Source organism: Tachypleus tridentatus, chromosome 13 (assembly GCF_004210375.1).
Source record: "Tachypleus tridentatus isolate NWPU-2018 chromosome 13, ASM421037v1, whole genome shotgun sequence".
In the NCBI taxonomy this organism is placed as follows: Eukaryota; Metazoa; Arthropoda; class Merostomata; order Xiphosura; family Limulidae; genus Tachypleus; species Tachypleus tridentatus.
Genome location: NC_134837.1, coordinates 263,667,803 through 263,691,829, shown reverse-complemented (window position 1 = coordinate 263,691,829; position 24,027 = coordinate 263,667,803). Strand labels below are relative to the sequence as shown.

The 24,027-nt window shown below is 33.0% G+C and overlaps 1 protein-coding gene and 1 long non-coding RNA gene across 8 annotated transcripts in view; both read left to right on the top strand.

Moving 5' to 3' along the window:
- The window catches only part of LOC143239736 (uncharacterized), a 570,827-nt gene that overhangs the window by 8,908 nt on the left and 537,892 nt on the right, over nucleotides 1-24,027 (top strand). The gene's annotated exons all lie outside the window — the stretch shown is intronic.
- LOC143239731 (FMRFamide-activated amiloride-sensitive sodium channel-like) lies at nucleotides 699-23,005 on the top strand. 4 transcript variants are annotated; one of them, XR_013021326.1, is made up of 7 exons: nucleotides 699-854; nucleotides 8,117-8,200; nucleotides 10,732-10,846; nucleotides 12,379-12,395; nucleotides 13,724-13,810; nucleotides 15,040-15,550; nucleotides 21,202-23,005. XR_013021326.1 is itself a non-coding variant. In XM_076481156.1 (6 exons), exons 1-5 carry the CDS (start codon nucleotides 735-737, stop codon nucleotides 13,772-13,774), a joined length of 387 nt encoding a protein of 128 aa, XP_076337271.1. In that variant the 5' UTR covers nucleotides 699-734; the 3' UTR covers nucleotides 13,775-13,810; nucleotides 15,040-19,472. The 4 variants fall into 4 exon arrangements, 1 of the variants encoding a protein (XP_076337271.1); XR_013021328.1 differs by having other exon boundaries at nucleotides 15,040-16,880; XR_013021327.1 differs by having other exon boundaries at nucleotides 15,040-19,246.

The following is a 24,027-nucleotide window of genomic DNA, read 5'->3' as shown; positions in this document are numbered from 1 at the left end:
ATATATATGTGTCTATATTATAAATGGCAGAAGTTTCACAACGTTTTGGAGTTTTCTGTACGGAAACTGTTTTACCTTTACCCTAAACGTGGAATGAAAGGTCGTGATTCTCTGATACAAACTACAGGAGCTATGGCTGGTAGGTAGAAGTTTTCTACTTATTTATTTTGGCTGCTATGTTCTAATACATGTTTTTTCTTTATCTGGTAAACAGGTGTCAACTTTTGATATTAAAGTAGAAATATGAATTATTGTCAAAAATCAAAAATATTCACAGATACGTTGATAATTATAAGTTTAATACTAACTTCTGAAAAAAATGTTTAATAATTTATTACTCTTTTGTTTTCCTTTAACTTCAACGAATCAGCAAGTCTCTAAACCAAACCTAACAATTATTGAAAGTTGGACCGAAACTGTTCAAGCATTTAAATTCAGCCCCATATAAGTCGAAATTTAAACATTGTTTTGTCTAGTTTTTTATTTCATTTCTTCGTATTGTCCAGCTAATGAAGGAATTTATATCGAGGTATTTACAATGAAAAATGATGAAGCATTATACACATGAACTCAGTTTTGGTAACACTGAAAGCCATAACGTTTATCAGGTTGAAACTTCAAATCATATGTTGTGCCTTTACAATTACTCACAGAAGAACGAAAACGCAAAGTGTGATTTTGTTATTATAGGTCTAGCTCTTACGTTCGCTGTACAAACTATAAAGGTAAGTACAATGGATGAAGAAGACTTACGATTGAGGCTTGTAATACACTCTCCGCATGCCATGCCTGATATTGAGAATGATGGTATAGACATCGCACTAGGCACATCACTTTCTGTGGGGATTGAACAGGTAATCTCTCATGTATTACTTTCATGTTATTTCATAGAAACAGATTTTTGAGCCTCATACTTTAAATGTAACAATCAAGTGATTTTTTAAATTTCGCGCAAAGCTGCACAAAGGCTATTTGCGCTAGCCGTCCCTAATTTTCCACTGTAAGACTAGAGGGAAGGCAGCTAGTCATCACCACCCACCGCCAACTCTTAAGCTACTCCTTTACCAACGAACAGTGATATTGATCGTCACATTATAACATCCCTACGACTGAGAGGGCGAACATGTTTGGTGTGACGGGGATTCGAACCCGTGACCCTACGATTACGAGTCGAGTACCTTAACCAACAGATCATGCCGAGCCATTAAGTGATTTAGATAATTATAATCGCCGGTCTTATGTTCGTCAGAATTAACGTTTAACTAGTTAGGCCTGAGAATAAGCGAACTGGAACTAGCCTTTGTACTGGGAGTCAATTTGAAAAAAAAACCAAAACAGTATCAGATGTGGCAGTTAACAACTTTACGTAGAACTAATAAAATTAATTGTTAGAAATGTCACGGCCGTCTAAGTTATTTGGCCCAAGAGTAAAGGCCCTCATAACAAAGTTATAACTTAGTTTAGGGTAGTCGCTGTTGTCGAGACCTGCACGTCCCTCTGCTGAGCGTCTCACGTCCAGTGTTCGGTAATAACAGCACTAGATGATCTAAACGTATAGTCTCCAGAGCTTTTGTCCAAACATTTCAAACTTCACGCCTAATAAAACTGATAAAATCTTCAATGGTGAACAGACATATTTTTTGTCTAACACTCTCCTCGCGCCAACCACTTTGCAACCTGCGAGTTGTGAGTTCGAATATAATCACTTTTTATGCTCGCCCTTTCAGCAGTGAGGGCGTTATAACGTGATAGTCAGTCACACTATTTGATTAAAGTAGCCCACGTAGCAGAAGGTGTAATGTTGACTGGCCCTCCTTCCTCTAGTGTAGGACAAAAAGCTTTCCCGTTTAATTATTACCCATGCTTATCGACTCTTGTTTACCATAACCTTCTTAGCTCACCATAGCTACGTGGTTAAGACACTCGACTCGTAATCATTACTAGTAAGTAGTACGAAAACTTCTATTTAGCACAAAGCTACACAACAGACGATCTACATTCTGTCCGGGCCCGGCGCTTGACTCGTAATCTGAGGGTCGCAAGTTCAAATCTCCGTCACACCAAACATACTCTCCCTTTCAGCTGTGGGGGCGTCTTAAGGGGAATACAAAAGGCGGAAGACTTTCGAAACATCGTCCTCTACACTTGTGTCTCCACAACATGTATTTGCTGTGCATTCTACGAAGTTTCATCATGAATACGCTGCCTAAACAAACTATAAAAAACAGTATTAATAAGTTATGTTGTTGTAATAATAGTATTAAAATGTAAAGTTATTGTAACAATAGTATTTATAGGTAGTCTTATTGTAACAACAGTATTAAAATGTAGACTATTGTAACAATAATGTGAATAGGTAGTTATATTTTAACAACAGTGTGAGTTGGTAGTTTTATTGTAATAACTGTACCAATAAGTAGTATAGTTGTAACCAGGGGCGTAGATTTTTTACACCCGATGAGGGAATGATTTTTGCAACCACTTATGTGGACTGTTCAATTTGCAAATTGGTAATCTCTTATTACGTGAACCTGAAGGCTGTAAACATGCAGTCACAGAGTAATCTTGTTGCCACGATACTTCAAGGTTTCCATGTAGGTTTGTATAAGTGAGGTGTTGTGAGCAGTTTTCAAAATGTTAATAGAATAAAGACAAATGTGTCATAAATTAACTGCCACATGAATTTATTCCTGCACACTGCACAGTATGACCATTATACTTTACAAGGTTACTAATAATTTTCATTGTATGAATTACGTTTTCAAATATTAATAAAATTAGTAATTACCCTTGATAAGTTTATATCTACTGAAAAACTGTTCATGTTGTTTGATAAAAATAATTAAAATGTCTTTGCGAATTCTTAAATTACACATCAATACAATGTAGCACATAATTATTCATACTTTTCATTGAAGTAAGATTCATTTAGTCCTCTAGTCTATATATTCCCAAACGTAGACCTCCTTTGTAATGATCTGTTTATGAATTCTTTCATAAGCTCTTCCATATTTATCTTGTCGACCTCATCTTTCTGAGTGTGACAAACTGCCACATGGTTGAGGCGGCACTGAGACGTAGTTGACCTTAATCCCGTCTTCAACCGTCTTAATGCTGAAAAGCCACGTTCACATTCGCAGCTGCTTACTGGACATACAAGCAAAATTTTCATGAGAAGAAACACTTCACTAAACATCTGCCGGCTTGTTTCATGCATTTTGCAGTAAGCATCCTTCGCACCTTTCAGAGATACTGCTTTTGTTGTTCCTTTAAACATGGGCAACTGAAACTCGAGCCGTTGTGCAGAGATTTCTGGATATAAGTTTATAACCGAGTTGTCAATCTTGCCAGATGTGATCATGTTCTCGAGTGCTAGATATTGCCTCAAGTCATTGTTGTCTGCATTAAAGCTAGTGGTCAGATGTTCTATGACTGTGTCCACAAATTCATAATATTGGCTTCTGTAGTAATCTCTAGCTGTTGCAGAATGGTGTGCTGAGCCATCACCTGTAATCCTGCTGGGGGTGGGGGTCTGCGAATGCGAGGTAGTTCAATAGGCATCAGATCTAGGGAACTTACCTTTTTCTCAGCTTCATCTAATATCTTGTTGTAATTTCCTCTGTTCGCAATATCCGCAACTGCTCAACTGTCGTTGCAGATGCTTCAATCATGCCAGATACTGTTGCTGATTGTGCTTCGAATGCACGGTTTAGTTCCTCTAATGCACTTCCTCTGTTTTTCCTTTGTCAAATCTGTCCAGCAGACCTCGTACTTTCACTGCTACATCTGATTTTTCATTTGCTAATTCAGACAAAGAATCAACAATGTCACTGTAGTAATCATTAGCACATGTAATTGGAGACTGGCGGCACAACCAGCTTGTTGGACACAGTGGGCGGACGTATTTAACTGGACCATTGTGGCTGTCTGACGATACAATATTTTCAAAGATTGTTTTGTATTTCCTGACCTCTGAAGCAAGACACCAAGTTCATGTACCCGCTGGATAGAATCTCGAACACAGTCACAAGCTTTAACTGCATGTTGCATTATTAAATTAGCCTTGTGTGCTCTGCAGTGAAGAAACAAAGCTGACGGTTGCTTCTCTTTTATTTTTGCCTGACATCCACTGTACACACTACTCATGTTAGTGACTCCATCATAAGTTTGTGCTCTTAATCCTGACAGTGGTAAATTGAGTCTAGTCAGTACATTAAGTATAGTCGAGGATATTGTTTCACTAGTTGTTTTGGAAACACTGTATAAACCAAGAAATGTCTCATGGACGTCAAGGTTCTCATCTACATATAGTACACATATTGCTTCCTGTTCGGCATCTGTAACATCTTGAGTGCCATCAACCATTCATGCAAAGATTTTACTTTGCTGCACTTCGTGTGCTATGTTCCTCAGTATTTGATAGCTGAACATCTCCATTATTTCATTCTGAGCCTGGGGTGATGTGAATGTGGTTTTCTTTTATAAGTAGGCCGTCAACTCAGGATCTTCCTCTTCCAGGAGCTTCTCCTAAAGGTATACTCCACTGGCCTCTCCATTTCCCTGTGAAAATGCATCTATTTTCTGCCTTGGCACAATGAAAGCATATGACTTTTTAAGTCTGATTGTCGAAGTGTAGCCATGGGAACTGATCAAACCACTTGCCCTGGAAGTTGATATTTTGAGATTTTGCTTTCTGTCGTGGTATTAGTTGTGCGTCTGGATGATATGGCTTTCCACACTGTATCTGTGGTGTGTCAGATTTTTCATTACTGCACAAACTTGTTTCACAACTATCTGGCGGTTCATGATGTACAATAATTGCACAAGTATTTTCAGACTCGTCCTCTGATGAACATGGTATTTCCTCTGTATGACAAGTTTTTATTCCTTTGCTTGAGGTTGTTGAATTATATGCATCTTACATTGTCACATGTAGTACTAGTAACTAGCTTGCAGAACTGTCTAATATCGGAAAGTTTCAGACGCTTGCTTATCATAATGGGAAACTGTTTCTCAGATAACTCAACAAGCTAAAATACAGTCTTTATTGAAAAATTCTAACATACAACGAACGAAGATAGAACAGAATGGAAGTAGGACTGAACTTTACAATGTATTTAAGTCGAACGCGCGAACCTCACAGTGACCACCGAGCCGACTGAACGCCTGGATATCGCTGGGACAATAATGTGTGTTAGTTACAACACAAGTAATTGCAAGTTTCTCGAGAAAGAGAATATATTGTTCTTTTACCATAAAGCACCAGCACTTTATTAGAGGGCGGTGGTAATCTGAAATTTCATGGATTGATGAGGGCCACAAACACAGGTCTAATGAGCTCTGTTGTAAAATCGAGGCTCAGACTAAAGGGAGCGGAGGGGGTGATGTAGGGCGTGTCTGGATCCGAGAGGCCCGAACCTGTCGTTAACTGTACACTAAACGTACAGTATGGTCAGCAACTTCGGCAGCTAAAGATTGTTAGGCGTTCGACAATAAAACCGGCTAGACATGCATAAGAACAAATGGCGTAGGAAAGCCGCACAATGTACACATAAGATTGATGCAGCTACAAGCTACAAATAGCCTGCCAGATCTAGATCACAGGAGTTTACGCTTGGAAGTAATATTTGTCAATTTCATGCTCTGTTCAATCTGTTGTGATGAAAAGTTTACTTAATCTTACACTACGTACAAGACGTAGGTAGATTCTGTGATAGTGCTTGCAAGCCTTGCATGTATACTTAGGCCTACTGACATCATGATACAAACTATCGCTTAGATCAAAAAGCTTAGAAGCACGCCTGTATTAAAGATGTACATTTCGGCTACTGAAAAAGTTTACATTTAGGCCTAATTATGTAATTCGATTGGTAAAAACACGAGAATCACATGAACAAACACACAATTTGTAGGCCTGTGATGCAATAAAACAATTCAACAGACTAAACTGTAGGGGGGGATGATTGTATGCATCATACCCCCCACCTAAAATGAAGGGGGATGTATACCCTCCCCTCCAGAATCTACGCCCTGGTTGTAACAATAGTATTAAAAAGTAGACTCATTGTAACAATAGTATCAATATTTAATCTATTTTAACAATAGTGTTAGTAGGTAGTCTTATTGTAACAACAGTATCAATAAGTAATATTGTTGTAACAACATTGTCAGTTGGCAGTCTTATTGTAACAACAGTGACAATAGGTAGCATTGTTGTAACAATATTATAAAAAAGGAAGGTTTTTTTGTTACAATAATGTCGATAGGTTGTCTTATTTTAACACCAGTGTCAGTAGGTACTCTTATTTTAACAACAGTTTTAGTAGGTAGTTTTATTGTAACAAAAGTGTTAGTGAGTAATATTGTTGTAACAATAGTATTAAAAGTAGACTTATTGTAAGAATAGTGCCAACAGGTAGTCTTATTTTTACAACAGTGTCAGTAGGTAGTCTTGTTGTGACAAAAAGTGTTAATTTGAAAGTTTGTTGAATGGGCAATAACTGCCTGTTCGGAGACACGAGTGTAGTGGACGACGTTTCATAAGAATACAAAAGGCGGAAGACTTTCGAAACGTCGTCCTCTACACTTGTGTCTCCACAACATGTATTTGCTGTACATTCTACGAAGTTTCATCATGAATACGCTGCCTAAACAAACTATAAAAAACAGTATTAATAATTTATGTTGTTGTAATTATAGTATTAAAAGGAAGAGTTATTGTAACATTGGTATTAATAGGTAGTCTTATTGTAACAATAATGTCAACAGGTAGACTTATTGTAACAAAGTATTAAAATGTAGACTTATTGTAACAACAGTATTAATAGGTAGTTTTATTTTGACAACAGTGTAAGTAGGTAGTCTTATTTTAACCACAGTGTCAGTATGTAGTGTTATTGTAACAAGTGTCAATAAAAAAGTATTGTTGTGACAATAGGATTAACAGGTAGACTTATTATAACAATAGTGTCAATATGTAGTCTTACGTGAACAATAGTGTCAGTAGGTAGGCTTATTGTAAGAACAGTGTCAAAAAGTAGTATTCTTACAACAACAGTGTTAAAGTTAGATTTATTGTAAGAATAATTCCTGTAGGTTGTATTATTTTAACATCAGTGTTAGTAGGTGTTCTTATTATGAGAACAGTGTTAGTAGGTAGTCGTACTGTAGTAACAGTGTTAATAAGTAGTATTGTTCTGACAATAGTTTTAAAAGGTAGACTTATTGTAACAACGTATCAGTTTGTAATTTTATTGTAACAATAGTGTGAATAGGTAGTCCTACTGTAACAATAGCATTAATAAGTAGTCTTATTGTAACAATAGCATTGAAAAGTAGTATTCTTGTAGCAATAGTATTAAAAGGTAGGTTTATTGTAACAATGGTGTCAATAGGTAATCTTATTGCAACAATAGTGTGAATAGGTAGTCTAATTGTGACAATAGTATTAATAGGTAGTCTTCCTGTAATAATAACATCAATAGGTAACCTTATTGCAAGAATAATGTTAATAGGTTGTCTTATTTTAATAAGTGTTAATAGGTGGTCTTATTGTAGTAAGAGATGTAACAGATATTCTTATTAGAAAAATAGTATTTACAATTAGTTATTGTAAAAATAATGTTAACAGCTAACCTTAATGTAACAATTTTGTTTATATTTTTTTTCTTTTTAATAGCTGGTGCTGTTGTAACAAGAATGTTAACAGCTGGTAATATTGTAATAAAAGAATTTTTATAGCTGGCATTATTGAAAGAAAAATGTTCATAGCTGGTATTATTGCAATAAGAATAGTCTTGGTAGCTGGCACTGTTGTAACAAGAGTGTTGATACCTGTAATTATTGTCATAAGAATGTTAATAATATATAGATGGCGTTATTGTAATAACAATAGTATTGATAGCTGCTACTATTCTTAGAAGAATGTTAATAGTTGGTACTATTGTAATTACAAGAACATTAATAGCTGGTATTATTGTAACAAGAATGCTAATAGTTGATACTACAGTAACAACAACAGTGTTTATAGCTGGTACTATTGTAACAATAGTGCTAATAGCTGTTTTCGTTCTTACAACAATTGTGTTAATAGCTTCTATTTTTCTTATTGAATTAGGTGGACTTTCATCGTTTACCAGAGCCATACAGTGCTGGATGTTACAAAGATGACAAAAACGAACCAGGTGCTTACAACAAGAAGGTTAGTGACGTAACGGAATAGTACGTCACAAGAAAGATATGTCACGTGATAAAGACACGTGCTTTTAATAATAGGATTTTTTGTTTTGTTCAGTTTTCAATCAAAACTTAATGTGTTTTAATTCAACCTTAACCTTTGCATTTTAACATGTTTAATTTCAACCTTAACCTTTATATTTTAACACGTTTTAATTCAACCTTAACCTGTGTATTTATCGTCTTAATTCAGTTTTAACCTTTGTATTTTAAAATGTTTTAATTCAACCTGAACCTCTGTATTTTACCGTGTTTTAATTCAATCTCAACCTCTGTATTTTGACATGTTTTAATTCAACCTTAACCTGTGTATTTATAGTCTTAATTCAGTCTTAACCTTTGTATTTTAACATGTTTTAATTCAACCTTAACCTCTGTATTTTAACATGTTTTAATTCAACCTCAACCTGTGTATTTATAGTTTTAATTCAGTCTTAACCTTTATATTTTAACATGTTTTAATTCAATCTTATCCCATGTATTTTGGCTGATTATATATTACTGTTCCTAGATGCACTGTTGTAAACCTATACAACATAGACACCACATGCATAGCTTTGTACTTAACTACAAATACACACACACACACGATCATTATCCTGAATATTTTAACTAAATTAATTATAAATATGTATACTGTTTATTTTTCCATTAATAGCGACAGTAGTAAATGAATTCCATTTGAAAAGACTGAAAAAAAAAGTTAACACTGAGGAGTTTCTAGACTGGGATATCCAGTGTTGAAGAGTTTCGTTTGTTTGTTTGACCATCGGGCTACCTCCGCTTGTCATTATTAATACTGAGTCAATCGATTAACACTGTTGTTTTTTAATTTTGTACAAAGCTACAGGAGTGCTATCTGCGCTAGCAGCCCCTACTTTAGCACTGTATTACTAGAGGGAAGACAGCTAGTCATTATCACCAACCACCAACTCTTGGGTTACTCTTTTACTAACGAATAGTGGGATTGACCGTAACATCATAAGGCTCTCACGGCTGAAAGGGCGAGCATTTTTAGTGTGACAGGGATTCGAACCCTCGACCCTCCGATTACGACTCGAACGCCTTAACCCACCTGGCCATGCTAGACCCGATAAATTAAAGGGAAGGCAGTTAGTAAGTACACCAATTTAAACGTAGGATTTAACTTTTACTTCTAATCATAACCGAATTCAGAAAATTTAAAGCTCAATTTTGCATCAGCAGGGCCCAAATTTTTGGTCTTTGGATCCACACTATACTAGTCACTGAGCGATGAATAACGGCGTATTGTTAATGTCGTGATACATTATTGATTAATTATCTATTATATGCATTTTAGTGAATTATGTAAATTAAAGTTTCTTAAGAATATTTATATATTATAGACAACTTGATTTCTATCATAATTACTAGTTACCGATTTAATAACTTTCATCCATTAAAGTATTTCGACATAAATATTATTGTGACAAATCTGAAATTTCTGTGTTCTTTAAGTAATTTAATGTACTTTCCTTAATTTGTTATTAGTGACAGTCAGCTGTTTCTTATACTTACTTATTTACAGGTTAGGAGAGTTTAATAGTTGTGGAGCCTTTTTGTATACCATATATCATCTATTACCCCGAGTGATGCAGTGCTGCATCTATATAAAGACCAACCACTAACCACTTTCATTTATAGCCAAGAAATTTGACCTTAGCACCTGATCTCATCCCAACAATAATCTACTCATGGTACTTTATGGTACCTGAACTCCTCCAAACAATAATCTACTCAAGGTACTTCGTGGTACCTAAACTCCTCCAAACAATAATCTACTCAAGGTACTTTGTGGTACCTAAACTCCTCCAAACAATCTACTCATGGTACTTCGTGGTACCTAAACTCATCGAAACAATAATCTACTTATGGTACTTTATGGTACCTGAACTCCTCCAAACAATAATCTACTCATGGTACTTTATGGTACCTGAACTCCTCCAAACAATAATCTACTCAAGGTACTTCGTGGTACCTAAACTCCTCCAAACAATAATCTACTCAAGGTACTTCGTGGTACCTAAACTCCTCCAAACAATAATCTACTCAAGGTACTTCGTGGTACCCCTACAATAATCTGCTGAACCTTGTTCCTCACATCTCACCTTCCACCATCTACGTGATACTTTGTTCATGACACTATTTGGAGATCTTAAAATTATTTACAATAACTACTTTGACCAGCTGGGATCAATCACTTTCCAGTTAAATACGAGGACTGTTTATTATCACATGAGCTGCCAAAACTCTCAAATGCTTTCTATATATGTATAATAAAACTTGTTTTATTTCATAAATTCAACAACGTTGCTCAATGAGCTTTCACGTCTTTGTTCTCTTTAGGGATCAAACCTTAAATTATCACTATAAACAATAGATCTTAGTGCTGAGCTGTATAAACACAATGTAACTGTATAATTGTATAAACTATTTTATCTTTTATTATAATGTATTTTCTCTTTTCTTAACCAGCAATGCTTCCAGAAATATTTACAACTTTTAAGTAATGAAACATGTGGATGTGGGGACCCAACAATTAATTTACCTGATCGAGTACCACCCTGCCACCTTAAAGAAGCTAATGATGGTAAGAAAAGAACAGTATTTAGTAGTACAACCTTACCATCTTAAGGAACCTACTGAAGGAGGGTAAAAAAACAGTATTTATGTGTACAACCCTGCTACCTTAAGGAAGGTACTGATAATAAGTAAAGAACAGTATTTATCTAGTACCACCCTGCTAACTTAAAGAAGGTACTGATGGTAAGTGAAGAACAGTATTTATCTAGTACCACCCTGCTAACTTAAAGAAGGTACTGATGGTAAGTAAAGAACAGTATTTATCTTGTACCACCCTGCTAACATAAAGAAGGTACTGATGGTAAGTAAAGAATGGTATTTATGTAGTACCACCCTGCTATCTTGAGGAGTGTACTGATGGTATGTAAAGAACAGTTATAATGTTGTTCCACCGTGCTAACGTAAGGAAGGTACTGAAAGTAAGTAAAGAACAGTATTTGTCTAGTACAACCCTGCTAACTTAAGGAAGGTACTGATGGTAAGTAAAAACGGCATTTATGTAGTACCACCCTACTATCTTGAGGATTATAGTGATGGTAAGTAAAGAAATGTATTTATGTAGTAGTACCATGCTTCCTTCAGGAAAGTACTGATTGTAAGTAAAGAACACTATTATTGTAGTACCACTGTGCTAACATAAGGAAGGAACTGAAGGTAAGTAAATACTAGTATTTATGAACATCCTTATTAAATCTATGTCCCAAATAAAATGAATAGTATATGGAAAAAGATAGACCTAGGAATTGTATAATTAATAGTTTCTGTGAGTGTTATCAAGACACCATAACTCATATTGACGGAGAGTGTTCGTTTTATTATAACCAAACCACATTGTGCTATTTGCTATGTCTGTCAAAGGACATTGTACCACTGATTTTAATATTATAAATCCAAACACTTACTGCTGTCTTAACAGCAGATGGTTCACACTATTAACCATAAGTAGTTTAAAAAATTACATAAATATCAAAAGTGTGCAAGCTCCATTCTACTCTAAAAGTACATTCTTTGCAAATGTTGTGTGAAGTGACATTTCTTACTATTGATAAATACAATCTTTATTCTATGGTAGAATGTTAAATATAGATTGATATATTTCTCGTTCTATGAAAAAAAATGTTAAAATATAGATTAACATTCTTTATTCTATAGTGAAAACAATATTAGTCGTTTTAATCAAAATTAATAGAATAACAGCTAAAACAAATTATCTGCGAGATATATTTGTAATATTGACTGCATATTCCAAATTTTTATTTCAAGAAACATTATTAATGCTACTTAAATTACTTAGTTTACAGGTTTTAATGACACTTGTTTTGTACTGTAGTAATATTTCAGATACTTATCTTATAAATGTTGCATTTAAGATTAAAAGTTACAAATCACTTATTGTTTAGAAGCTTCGCAGAGGGAAATAACATAGAAGTAAATATAGTTGGTGGCTAATTATTTGCAAATTGAGTAGAATATTTCTTGGATATTATTGTTTTTGTAATTATGAACTCATTATTTGTGTATTATTTTCTTCCAATATAGAAAAAGAGTCGTTCAGGGTAAGTGTGTTCTACAGTTTATACAAAACAAAATTTATTTAAAATAATTATCTGTGTTTACTAGTGGTGTAAAAGATATCCAGATAAATGCATAAAGTTCAAATCGAGATAACTGCCATTTTAAGATTCTGTAAACGAATTTATAGAAGAGAAACGTTTTTATTTAATGAAAAATTAATCCGGAAATGTAATTATTGAATAATATAATTTTATGCACTTATGCACTGATGTTAACATATAAAATGTCTTTGTTTGAAGTAAAATGTATCCAAGAATTTTAACAATATAATAATTCACTTTTAACGAAACTTTTCTCGAGACCTTTCGCGGCGTGTAGAACAGAATTATGGGTATTCTTAGTATTTTTTATATAAACACAAGTAAACAAAACATCAACAAAATACAATACGTAGTTAGGCTCTAACGGGTTTTGCGTTTTTTGAAGGACACGTGTGTAAAATATATGGTCTGAAACTGACCACGCTCACCCTTCAGTGAAACTGAAATTGACCACGCCCACCTTTCGTAGAAACTAAAATTGGCCTAGACATATGGAAATTAAAATAAGCCTTGCCACCTTTCGTAGAAAGTAAAACTCACATTGACACACTTCGCATAAACATAAATTGATCTTGACACCCTTCGTAGCCACTAAAATTGACCTCGTCCACCCTTCATAGATATTAAATTTGTTTGAATCAGCAACGAGCTAAAACTTAGATATTTTTATCAGTCGTGGACTAAAAACTAGTAACTATTTAGATGCAACGTAAACTGATTAAATGTAGGTAAATCACGGGCCAGGTGAGTTAAGGTGTAACCTGTAATCTGAGGGTCGCGGGTTCGAATCCCGATCGCACCAAACATATTCGCTCTTTCAGTTGTGGGAGCATTATAATGTTATGGTCAATCCTACTATTCGTTGGTAAAAGAGTAACCCAAGAGGTGGCGGTGGGTGGTGATTACTAACTGTCTTCCCTCTAGTCTTAGGGACGGGTAGCGCAGATAGTACTCGTGTAGCTTTGCGCGAAATTCAAAACAGATAAAATAAACAAGTAAATCATTACCTCCTAGTGTTTCATGCAATTTTTATTGAAATCCCAGGAAATAATTAAGGTTGAAATATTGAATACTAAATTAAGTTTGGAAAAGTGTAAACTCCAGTTATCCATTTATCTGTTATTAGTTTGTGATAATTAAACATGCATCAGAATGAAATAATATTTCGTTCCAAGTAATGTGTGCGAACTTCATTTAAAAATTAATATAATTTTGAAGAATTGTTTTTGTACTACACCTGTTGGTAACTGTATAAATCTTTTTCCTAGAATCAAGTTATGGAGAGTATTAGCAAGAGTATTTGTCTATATTCAAACTAAGAAAGAATTGTCTATACCAGTAACCCTAAATACGAGGTAGGTGTTTGATGCTACATTTCAAGGTCTTATTAGATGTAGAAATAAACTTCTTAATACATGAGTTATGGTGCAAATTAACAGGGTAAAATCTTAAGAAATCATTTCTCTATTTTAATAAAGATGATTAATATTTAGAATTAACAATTACAGGTTAATCACAGCGTAACATTTATAAAGCACAATTACAGGTTAATCACGATGTAACATTTACAAGCATCAATTACAGGTTAATCACAATGTAACATTTAGAAGCAACAATTACAGGTCAATCACAGTGTAACATGAAGAAGCAACAATTACAGATTAAACACAGTGCAACATTTAGAAGCAACAACTACAGGTTAATCAGAGTGTAATGTTTAAAAGCAACAGTTACAGGTTAACACAGTGTAACATTTAGAAGTATTAATTACAGGTTAACCACAGTGTAACATTTAGAAGGAACAATTACAGGTTAACCACAGTGTAACATTTATAAAGCACAATTACAGGTTAATCACGATGTAACATTTACAAGCATCAATTACAGGTTAATCACAATGTAACATTTAGAAGCAACAATTACAGGTCAATCACAGTGTAACATGAAGAAGCAACAATTACAGATTAAACACAGTGCAACATTTAGAAGCAACAACTACAGGTTAATCAGAGTGTAATGTTTAAAAGCAACAGTTACAGGTTAACACAGTGTAACATTTAGAAGTATCAATTACAGGTTAACCACAGTGTAACATTTAGAAGCAACAATTACAAGTTAACACAGTGTAACGTTTAGAAAGAACAATTACAGGTTAACTCAGTGTAACACTTTGAAGCAACAATTACAGGTTAATCAGAGTATAGCACTTACAAGCAACAATTACAGGTTAACACAGTGTAACAATTACAGGTTAACTCAGTGTAACACTTAGAAGCAAGAATTACAGGTCAACCACAGTGTAACTTTAAGAAGCATCATTTACAGATTATCTGTACTCTCAGGAGCTTTGTCTGTGAGAACTAATGCACTTCCTACTATGGAAGAATAATCAAATATCATATTTTTTTTGTAATATTTGTTTGTATAATATGTGGTTTTGTTAAAAGTGGCTTGGTGAAAACATGTTTATGGTGTGTGGTTTCAAGTATTTTACCAAATTATGTTGATATACTCTGTTTCCAAGATTTATTTTCCCTCTAATACCAATGAGAAGCTCTAACCTTCACTTGTATATTCATGCTAGACCCAGGACGTGTTGAGGAATCCCGGAGGTCAACTTAGTCTGTGGCTAGGCATTTCCCTCACTTTTATCTTCAAAAGAACCATGCAGCTCATGAAAGATATCGTTGTTAAGTTCAGGAAAGGAAAACGTTCATTGAAGGTCTCTCCAGATCCGTCTTCAGGAAGTTCCAAGAACGTCTTCGTTGTCTTTCAGACTGACGTTCTCTTAACTAACATGCAATTAGGCCTAGCAGATATATATCATACTTAGCGAACCAGCTAGAATTTTCCTAAAACAGCTTGTTTATTTACTTGTTATTAGGCTACACAATAGGCTATTCGTATATCGAAACCTGATTTTTGGTGTCAAAATCTCTCAGACTTATGAATGATTCACCAGAGTGTACTTTGAAAGTACAGAATTCAAATACTTTAAAGAAAAGACAAACTGAAAAGAAATAATAAATTATTTGTTCTGGTTTTAACAAGCTAAGAAAGACAAAACCTCGATAAAATACTCCCCTTTCAAAAAGGTGAGTCATTATGTAAAACAATGAATTATTTCATTTCTGAAGGTTACACAATTAAAACATAACCCAAGCTCAACACATCCATTAGAATTTAAGGGATTTTTACATTACAGTTTGTTGAATACTTGGATGTATCTTTCAGAGATAAGTTTTATAATAAATATTTTTTAATTGAAAGACAGAACATTAGGTAGTACTAAGGTCTACCTAATGACAGTAAATACAGAATATATCAATAAAGTCACAGTCTCAGCATTATTAGGTAGTAATAAAGTCCACATGATGACAGTAAATACTGAATATATCAATAAAGTCACATTCTCAGCATTATTAGTTAGGACTAAGGTTCACATGATGACAGTAAATTCAGTCAGTATATATCAATAAAGCCACATTTTCAGCATCATTAAGAAGTACTAAGGTCTACTTGAAAACAGTAATTTCAGTATATATTAAAGTCACATTCTCTGAATTACTAGTTGCTACTAAGATCTCCATGATGACAGTGAATTCAATATTTATCACTAAAGCCACATTATGGTCAGCTTTACGAAGTACTAAGATTTACCTGATGACAGTAAATTCATTATTTATTATTAAAGTGACATTCTCAGCATCATTAGCTGGTTCTAAGGCCTACCTGATGACATTAAATTCAGGCCTAATATATCAATAAAGCAATATTCTCAGAAACATTAAATCATAGTAAGGACTACCTGATGACAGTAAATTCAGTCAGTATATATCAATAATGCCACATTCTCGGCATCATTAAGTAGTATTAAGGTCTACCTTATGATAATAAATTTTATATATATCAATAAAGACACAATCTCGTCGTTATTATGTAGTACTAAGGTCTGCATGGTGATAGTAAATTCACTATATTCCTATAAAGCCATATAGCATATTCTCAGCATCGTTAGGTAGTTGTAATCTAAGGTCACTTGGAATTCTTTTCTTTGACATTACTTGTCCCTCAACAGGATTCGTACTTGTTTATGTGGTTTTCAAGTAACTGTGGCAAGCTTGCTGCACTATTTATTTTCTCGCAATGTTATAGAGGCTGCACTCTGCGTTTTATATAATGTATGTACGTACGTTTTCTTATAGGAAAGTCAGATCGGGCTATTTGCTGAGTCTACCGAGAGGAATCGAACTCTTGATTTTAGCGTTGTTAATCTGTAGACTTACTGCTGTACCAGCGGGGCCCCGTTTTAAGTAAAGACTATAAACTTGATAATTTTAACTTTACATTTACATATATATATATATATATTGCTGTTTGGAGATTCGAATACTAAAATTGATTTTAAGCTATATAAAGGCTAAGGTAATTTACATTCAATATAATATTTTTCTGTACTGTGTGAAAACATGTTTATTGTGCGATATTTGTTAATGTTCAAAAGATATCTATACTTTGTGATAAAGAGAAGCCTACTTGAAGTAAAATTGTATCTCAATACCGATGGTTTAGGTATTAAAACTTTTACTAAAATGTAACAGATGTCAACGTTTCGACTATCTTAGGTCATCTTAATATTTTAATACCCATAGCAGCTGTATTGATAATATAGGTATGTATATATTGTTCGAAGACTTTTAAATGCGTTTATATTTTTCTTCTCAAAATGCTAACCCTAATACTGCACTAAAAAGTTGATATCCTTGTTTTACGAGTGGTAATATAATTACTTATTGGTGTCAAATAAAAATGTATCTTAGAACTGCTGATATGGGTACTTGTAATGGTTTAAGTATGGGGAATTCCGTGTCACCAGTTCTAGCTACCATTTTTGTTACAGATTGAATCTCAATCTGTCGAATCAGACTTACACCTACCACTATACTGGTACAGGTATGTTGATGATACAATTACTGGATTCACATATACAGAACAGAAACTTAGTTTTTTTCAATCATGTTAACTCCATACACCCCAACATTAAGTTCATCTGTGAACAGGAAAAAGTAATCAAATAATATTTCTTTACCTCAAAATTCCTAGAACTGATACACAATTCAAAACAGAAATCCACGGAAAAATCACCCACACTGTATTTCACATTTTCCCTGAGACTCAGCATATGAAACAAAACAATAACTCAACATATTAAGAAAGCAAATAAACACAGCCACAAAACAATGTTCACCCGATAAAATTAACGATGAAATTAACAAAATAAAACAACACTTCATCAACATCAACAAATTTCCTCAAAAAACCGTGGAAAATATTATACGCACACACCTGGACAACAACAATAAATCCCAAGATACAACAGATTACAAAACCTTACACTGCTACATACCATCTGTTCCCGACATCAGCGAAAAATAACCAACATCTGGGAAAAACTTAAAATACAATATTCCAGTAAACACCAAATTTATTCAAAAATCAGATTCAAAGTTAAAGTCTATACTGTATAAAAATTACACTAACAAACACAACACCAACATTGTTTATCAAATACAATGCAACAACTGTCACAACTTTTATATCAGAGAAGCAAGCAGAAAAATGGAAACTAGGTTCAAAAAACAACAACAAAAACACCTTCACACGTTTTTGAACACTGCAAATCAAATAAACCCAACATAACCATAAAAACACCCAGATATTAAGTAGGGAAACAAATATAAAGAAAAGCAAGATCAAAGCAACTCTACTCATGCAACAACTAAACCCAAAATTAAAACAATATAAAGGAACGCCTTCATACCGATACTAACATCCAACTGCAGCGCCCCTACAATTCCGTACCTGTTTCTACTTTCGTCTCTAAAACATGTGTCCTTCAACGGTCACATTCAGACTCTCTTTTTTTTTTTTTTTTTTTAACCTGAAGGTGATCTAGGAAGGTCGAAACGTTGTTCTCTCCTTATCAGTAAAAGTGTTAATACCCATTCCAGCCGTTCTGAGATCCAAAATGTCAAATTGTTAAATTACACATTGTTTTAAATCGTCAAAATGTCAAATTGTTGAAATACACATTGTTTAAATTCATTAAAATGTCAAATTGTTGAATTACATATTGTTTGAAATCATCAAAATGTCAAATTGTTGAATTACACACAGTATGAAATCGTTAAAATGTTAAATTGTTGAATTACAATTGTTTGAAATCGTCAAAATGTCAAGTTGTTGAATTACACATTGTTTAAATTAATCAAAATGCCAAGTTGTTGAATAACACATTGTTTGAAATCGTCAAAATGTCAAATTGTTGAACTATACACAGTTCGAAATCGTTAAATTGTTAAATTACAATTGTTTAAAATAATCAAAATGTCAAATAGTGCTACAAAGTACATATTTTAAAATCAACAAACATCTAATTATTGAATTACACATTGTCTAAAATGAAAATGTAAATTTTTGAATTACACATCGTTTAAAATCGTCAACATGTTAAATTGTTGAATAACACAAGCTTGTGAATTTAAACTTTATTAAAGTTGTTTTGGTTTTAATTGTTTGTTTGTTTTGTTTTTTGAAATTTCGCACAAAGCTACTCGAGGGCTATCTGTGCTAGCCGTCCCTAATTTAGCAGTGTTAGACTAGAAGGAGGGAAGCTACTCATCACCACAAACTCTTGGGCTACTCGTTTGCCAACAAATTTGGAGGATTGACCCATCGCTGAAAGGGCGCCCATGTTTAGTGTGACAGGGATACGAACCTACGACCAGCAGGTTACAATTCAAGTGCTTTAACCACCTGGCTATGCGCTTGGCACATTTAACGACTTAATTGAGAAAAAACATATTGTTCGCTTCTCTTCTTCTTTATGGGTATTTGGGTATGTTAATTTTTGAATACCCAGGAGGGTCAGGTGCACAAGACCTTTTCCTCCATCCCGAACTTTCGTGTAGTCTAATAGTTAGAATTTGTTGTTGTGTAGATTTGGGGCCAGAGTATCCCACAGTACTCAGGCCCTTTTCAGGGCAATGTCCATGTATTGTCTTGATTTGCCCTCTTTTTATCCATTATTTTAAATTTTTTTTTTTAATTTTCAAAAAATGGGTGGTGATGATGATGTTTCATCATCAGAATATATTGGAAAGTTAGGTGTAGTTTGAACTTTAACTCCAGTTCTGTTAGAAACTTTCACCATTTCCCAGATTTGTATTTTTAAGGGACAAAAAGTTTTGCTTGTGTTGGGAGTTTACATCTACAATCTGTGTTGCTGGTGATAGGACAAATATCAATTCAGGTTATATCTAGAGAAATATTGAATATAAATATTGTATATCAGTTCAGTCATTCAGAACATCATTAGATGTCACAAAACTTTATCACTTTATTTGATGCTGTAGTTTATAAGTTATATAAACTTATACTAACACTGCACTTAAAACTGTAAAGTATGAAGTCTGTACTGTTTGTTAAAAGACGTGTCAACAACTTACTGTTTTTTAAATGTTACAACTCTAATTTTAAGTTGTATGTGTGTGGAATCTTCAGCTAAACACAATATATATGTGTTTGTGTGTGTATATTTATTATAAACAAGTGAAGCGAACCTTTATTAAATAATTTTGATCCCCAGTCATCACCAGTAGTGTGTTTTCATTCAACTACTAAATCTTGAAGATTCACATATTATGGTTGCTAGTCACTACTTTTAGGTATATTTCACTCTTGAAACCAGACAGTATCATCATCCCACTTGGATAGAAAAGGTAGATAACTAAAAGTTCAAAGCAATATCCATATAAACATGGGAAGTAGATCACTGGCTTTTGTTGTGTATTGTGGCAAATAAATACTCAGTTGCTTTCCTCTGTGTCAAATACCATGTCTAGCAAGCTGTCTATTGTTAAATTTTACTCATCTATAAAGTTCTGTTGTGAAAAATAGGTTGCCTGTCTGGTTTTATACTGTTAATTGTTTTCATAATTGACAGACCTTTATAATTAACAATTGGTTGTGAAAAACAGTTTGTTTACCAGGGTATTTGCTGTTCAATTTTACATGTTTGGTAGATATTTGCTGTGTAAAATAGTTTATTTCTACCAAGCTATTTGCTATTAAATATTTATACACCCAGCAGATCTTTGTGGTTGAGTGAGCAGTTTTTTTCTAACCTTAAAAGCTAATTATGAATAGTGATTTATACATCTTTCTCTAGTGACATGTTTATAGCCACAGCATAGTGACTGATAGGAGAATTTTGAGTTTTTTATTTGTTTTGTCAAGTACAAAATTTCAGCTTGTAGCTCCAGCACCTGTTGTTCAATATGAGATTTAAATATACTTTTGGTTTCTGGAGGACAAACCTTTTCAATTGATATATTATATATTTGACCATGTCCAAGGTCATGTAGATTAATTTATTCTAATCCTGCATGATGGGTAATAAAATTGAATTTGAGTATACATGTGTTCCATGCTTGATATTACTGGTGTATAAAAATATAGTTAACAGAAATGGGAAAAAATGGTTTCTTAGATTAATTTACTCTAATCCTGCCTAAAGAAATTTCAAGTGCCATGGCTGTTGAGACTGCCCTCTTGTTATTGGTTACCAAAGATTACTTATTTGTAACAAAATGTAATATTTAACGTAAGAACCTTCATAAGATGTTTATTGAAAACATTCATCTTGTATTTAATGTACTTTCAACTATTAATTTACTTTGTTTAGGACACGTGGAGATGACAAGCATTATCAAAGGATTTTCTTATGTGGACTGTATTTAGTGGACTAAAGAAGTTATGTTGCTTGCCACTTGCAAACACAACAAGATTAGTCTTCTATGTTAATTCTAACTTTTTTGTTATATTTTTGATATATTTCAAAAACTGTATTTTTGACTTCATTGGAAGCTGGTGAACCTTATTGATTTTAATTGGTGACTGTATTGTTCATTCACTTATATGAACATAACTTCAATGTCTTTGTGAAATGTTTTTTAAACAGCTGCTACACAAATTACTATATGAACATAATAAATACATTTTATATATTGAGTGGGACAAATACTATCTCTTTGTGTTATATTTGACACATTAGATAATGTTTTTAACAGAACTAATTCTTTTAACATAGTGATTTAATATAGGGTCCTTAACTTAACTATTTTTACATGCATGAAGACTGACTGATGGTTAGTTATTACAAAGAGACATGTAAAACAACCTAGTAAATTGCTGTTACATAGTGATTTTCATCATACAGTGTTATAAATAATAAGTTCATCATACATAATCAGTTACATATTTCAAAATAAGAAATAGATATGTTTGAACACTAACATTTTGTATAAGGTACACTTTTAGTAAACATACTGTATACGAAAGAAATTTAGAATTTTTAAGAAAGTATTTCTAATAAATATTTGTCTTCAAATTTGGTCAGCCTCATGCACATTTTAATTAGACTGAGTACATAACTTCTGGAACCTTCTAAATTATCATAAAAGACATTTATGTCTAAACCTATATTTTATCTGCTGTTTTCTCAACCATAATACCATATGAACTTGGTTCCTTTGACCAACCTTGTAACCACAACAAGAAATGAAATAAGTTAAAGTTCCCCTTTTTTTCTTCTTGAATGACTACAGATTTTTGTAGAAGATTATAATCAGGCTTGTATAGTTAACACCCGTTATCATTGAATTTTATCATTTTATCGTTCTTTGAACTGTTTCGCTACTAACCCTGCTTAACAAAATGAGAAACCACTTAGCAAAGACATGACTCAAGCTCAGGTAAACTATTGACATACATAATTCAAGCACAGCTCTTTTGCTTATCCTGGTGAGAAATGGTTTTATTTTTTTTCTATTGAATTCTTGTTTTCTTACATAGTTTGCAATGCGCCAGTTTTAGTGCTTACATGTGGGCCATGTACTTTTGTTTTTGGCATTTGAAGGTTGATAAAAAGTTTCTTATAATTTTGGCGTGATTGTGGATAGCACTTTACTGAATTTCAAATATTCAACTTTACAACACAAAATATCAACATACACAAATAATACAATGTCCCGTAACTATTGTAATTTAACAGTCCTTTGAAATAAACTATAAGTGCTTTAAAATAATGTACAAACCATGTTTAAGGTGAATGCAGTGATATCATCTGTGACTCTGTAGACTGAACAATTCAAAAGTTATCACCACAATGAGATAACATTATGCACTATGCAGTAAATTTAAACTTTCTGCTTATGTTGTTAATAATGTTGCAGCAAACATTATTTTTGTGAAAGACAGTATATGATAGAAGGGTTTGACTTTATGATTTATATTTCTGAAAATCAAGATGACTGGAAGCTGTTAGATTGTCTCAATAATAATTTTAGCAGAAATTTTTAATTTTTATTAAACATAAGGAGCTCAGATAGGGCTTGAGAATGTTTAAATGAACAATTTTGATCAAACCAGTGTCATGTGATACATAGAAGCAAAGATTAAGGGTTTATTTAAATACTTCCTTTTGAAATTAAGAAATTAAATATTCTGTAATATTAAAATTTAACTTATTAACTAATGTTTTGACACCACATTTATTAACATTAATTGATAATAATGTTTTTAATTAAATTTTGAATGTAACTCTGTAAAACCTCATGATATGTGAAATCCACCTTTACACATAGGCTTAAAATGTGTTATAAATATATTATTATTATATTAAGTATTAAGAGTAGTGTTACAAATACACACATTAAACTAAAAATAGTCATTTTAAATAATGAGTAGGACTGTAACTTTCATGGAACAACCTAGCTAAAGTCTATCTCAGTTTGTATTATGTAGATCAAGCAAGTCTAAATTCAGTGTAAAAACTAAATTCAAGACTATTAATCATGCCTTATAGATTGAAGTTAAAATTTAGGCTATATCTTGATGTTTATTTGACATAAAAGGCAATCAAAATAAAACTTATCACTTTAATATTATTGTTATTTTGTATCATGTCGGTCAACTTGTACTTTTCACAGCCCTTTACAGTGTTATGTGTTCAAAATTTGGATAATTTATGGTATTATCAATGGATATAAAAGTGTGATGTTAAAACATAGTTAGTAAATGAAATATGAACAATATACAAGTTTTAAGTTCTTATTCTCATAAAGAAATATTTAAAAAATAAAGAAATATTACTTTTAGTATCAACCTTTATTTTGTGTATCACAGTTCTTTTGTTAGTTTGTAATAACCACCAAAGAACTTTGAATTTTAATAAAATTGTTTGTAGCATATCCACTTCTCTCAAATCAGAAACAGAATACATCTGAACTTTCAAACGTTCTACAGAGAAATTGTGAAGGTAGTAAATGAATAGGAAGAGTGGTTTTATCATGGCTTAAGATTTCTACCTTTATATAAAGTAGTTGTGACAGTTTTTCTTGTATTTCTATTAAAGTTCAATTAAGCTTTCTTATTTTTCACAGGATATTTTCACTCATTTACAGCTATCATAGTAATTATCACATCATCCTGAATATTTAAAATACATTGA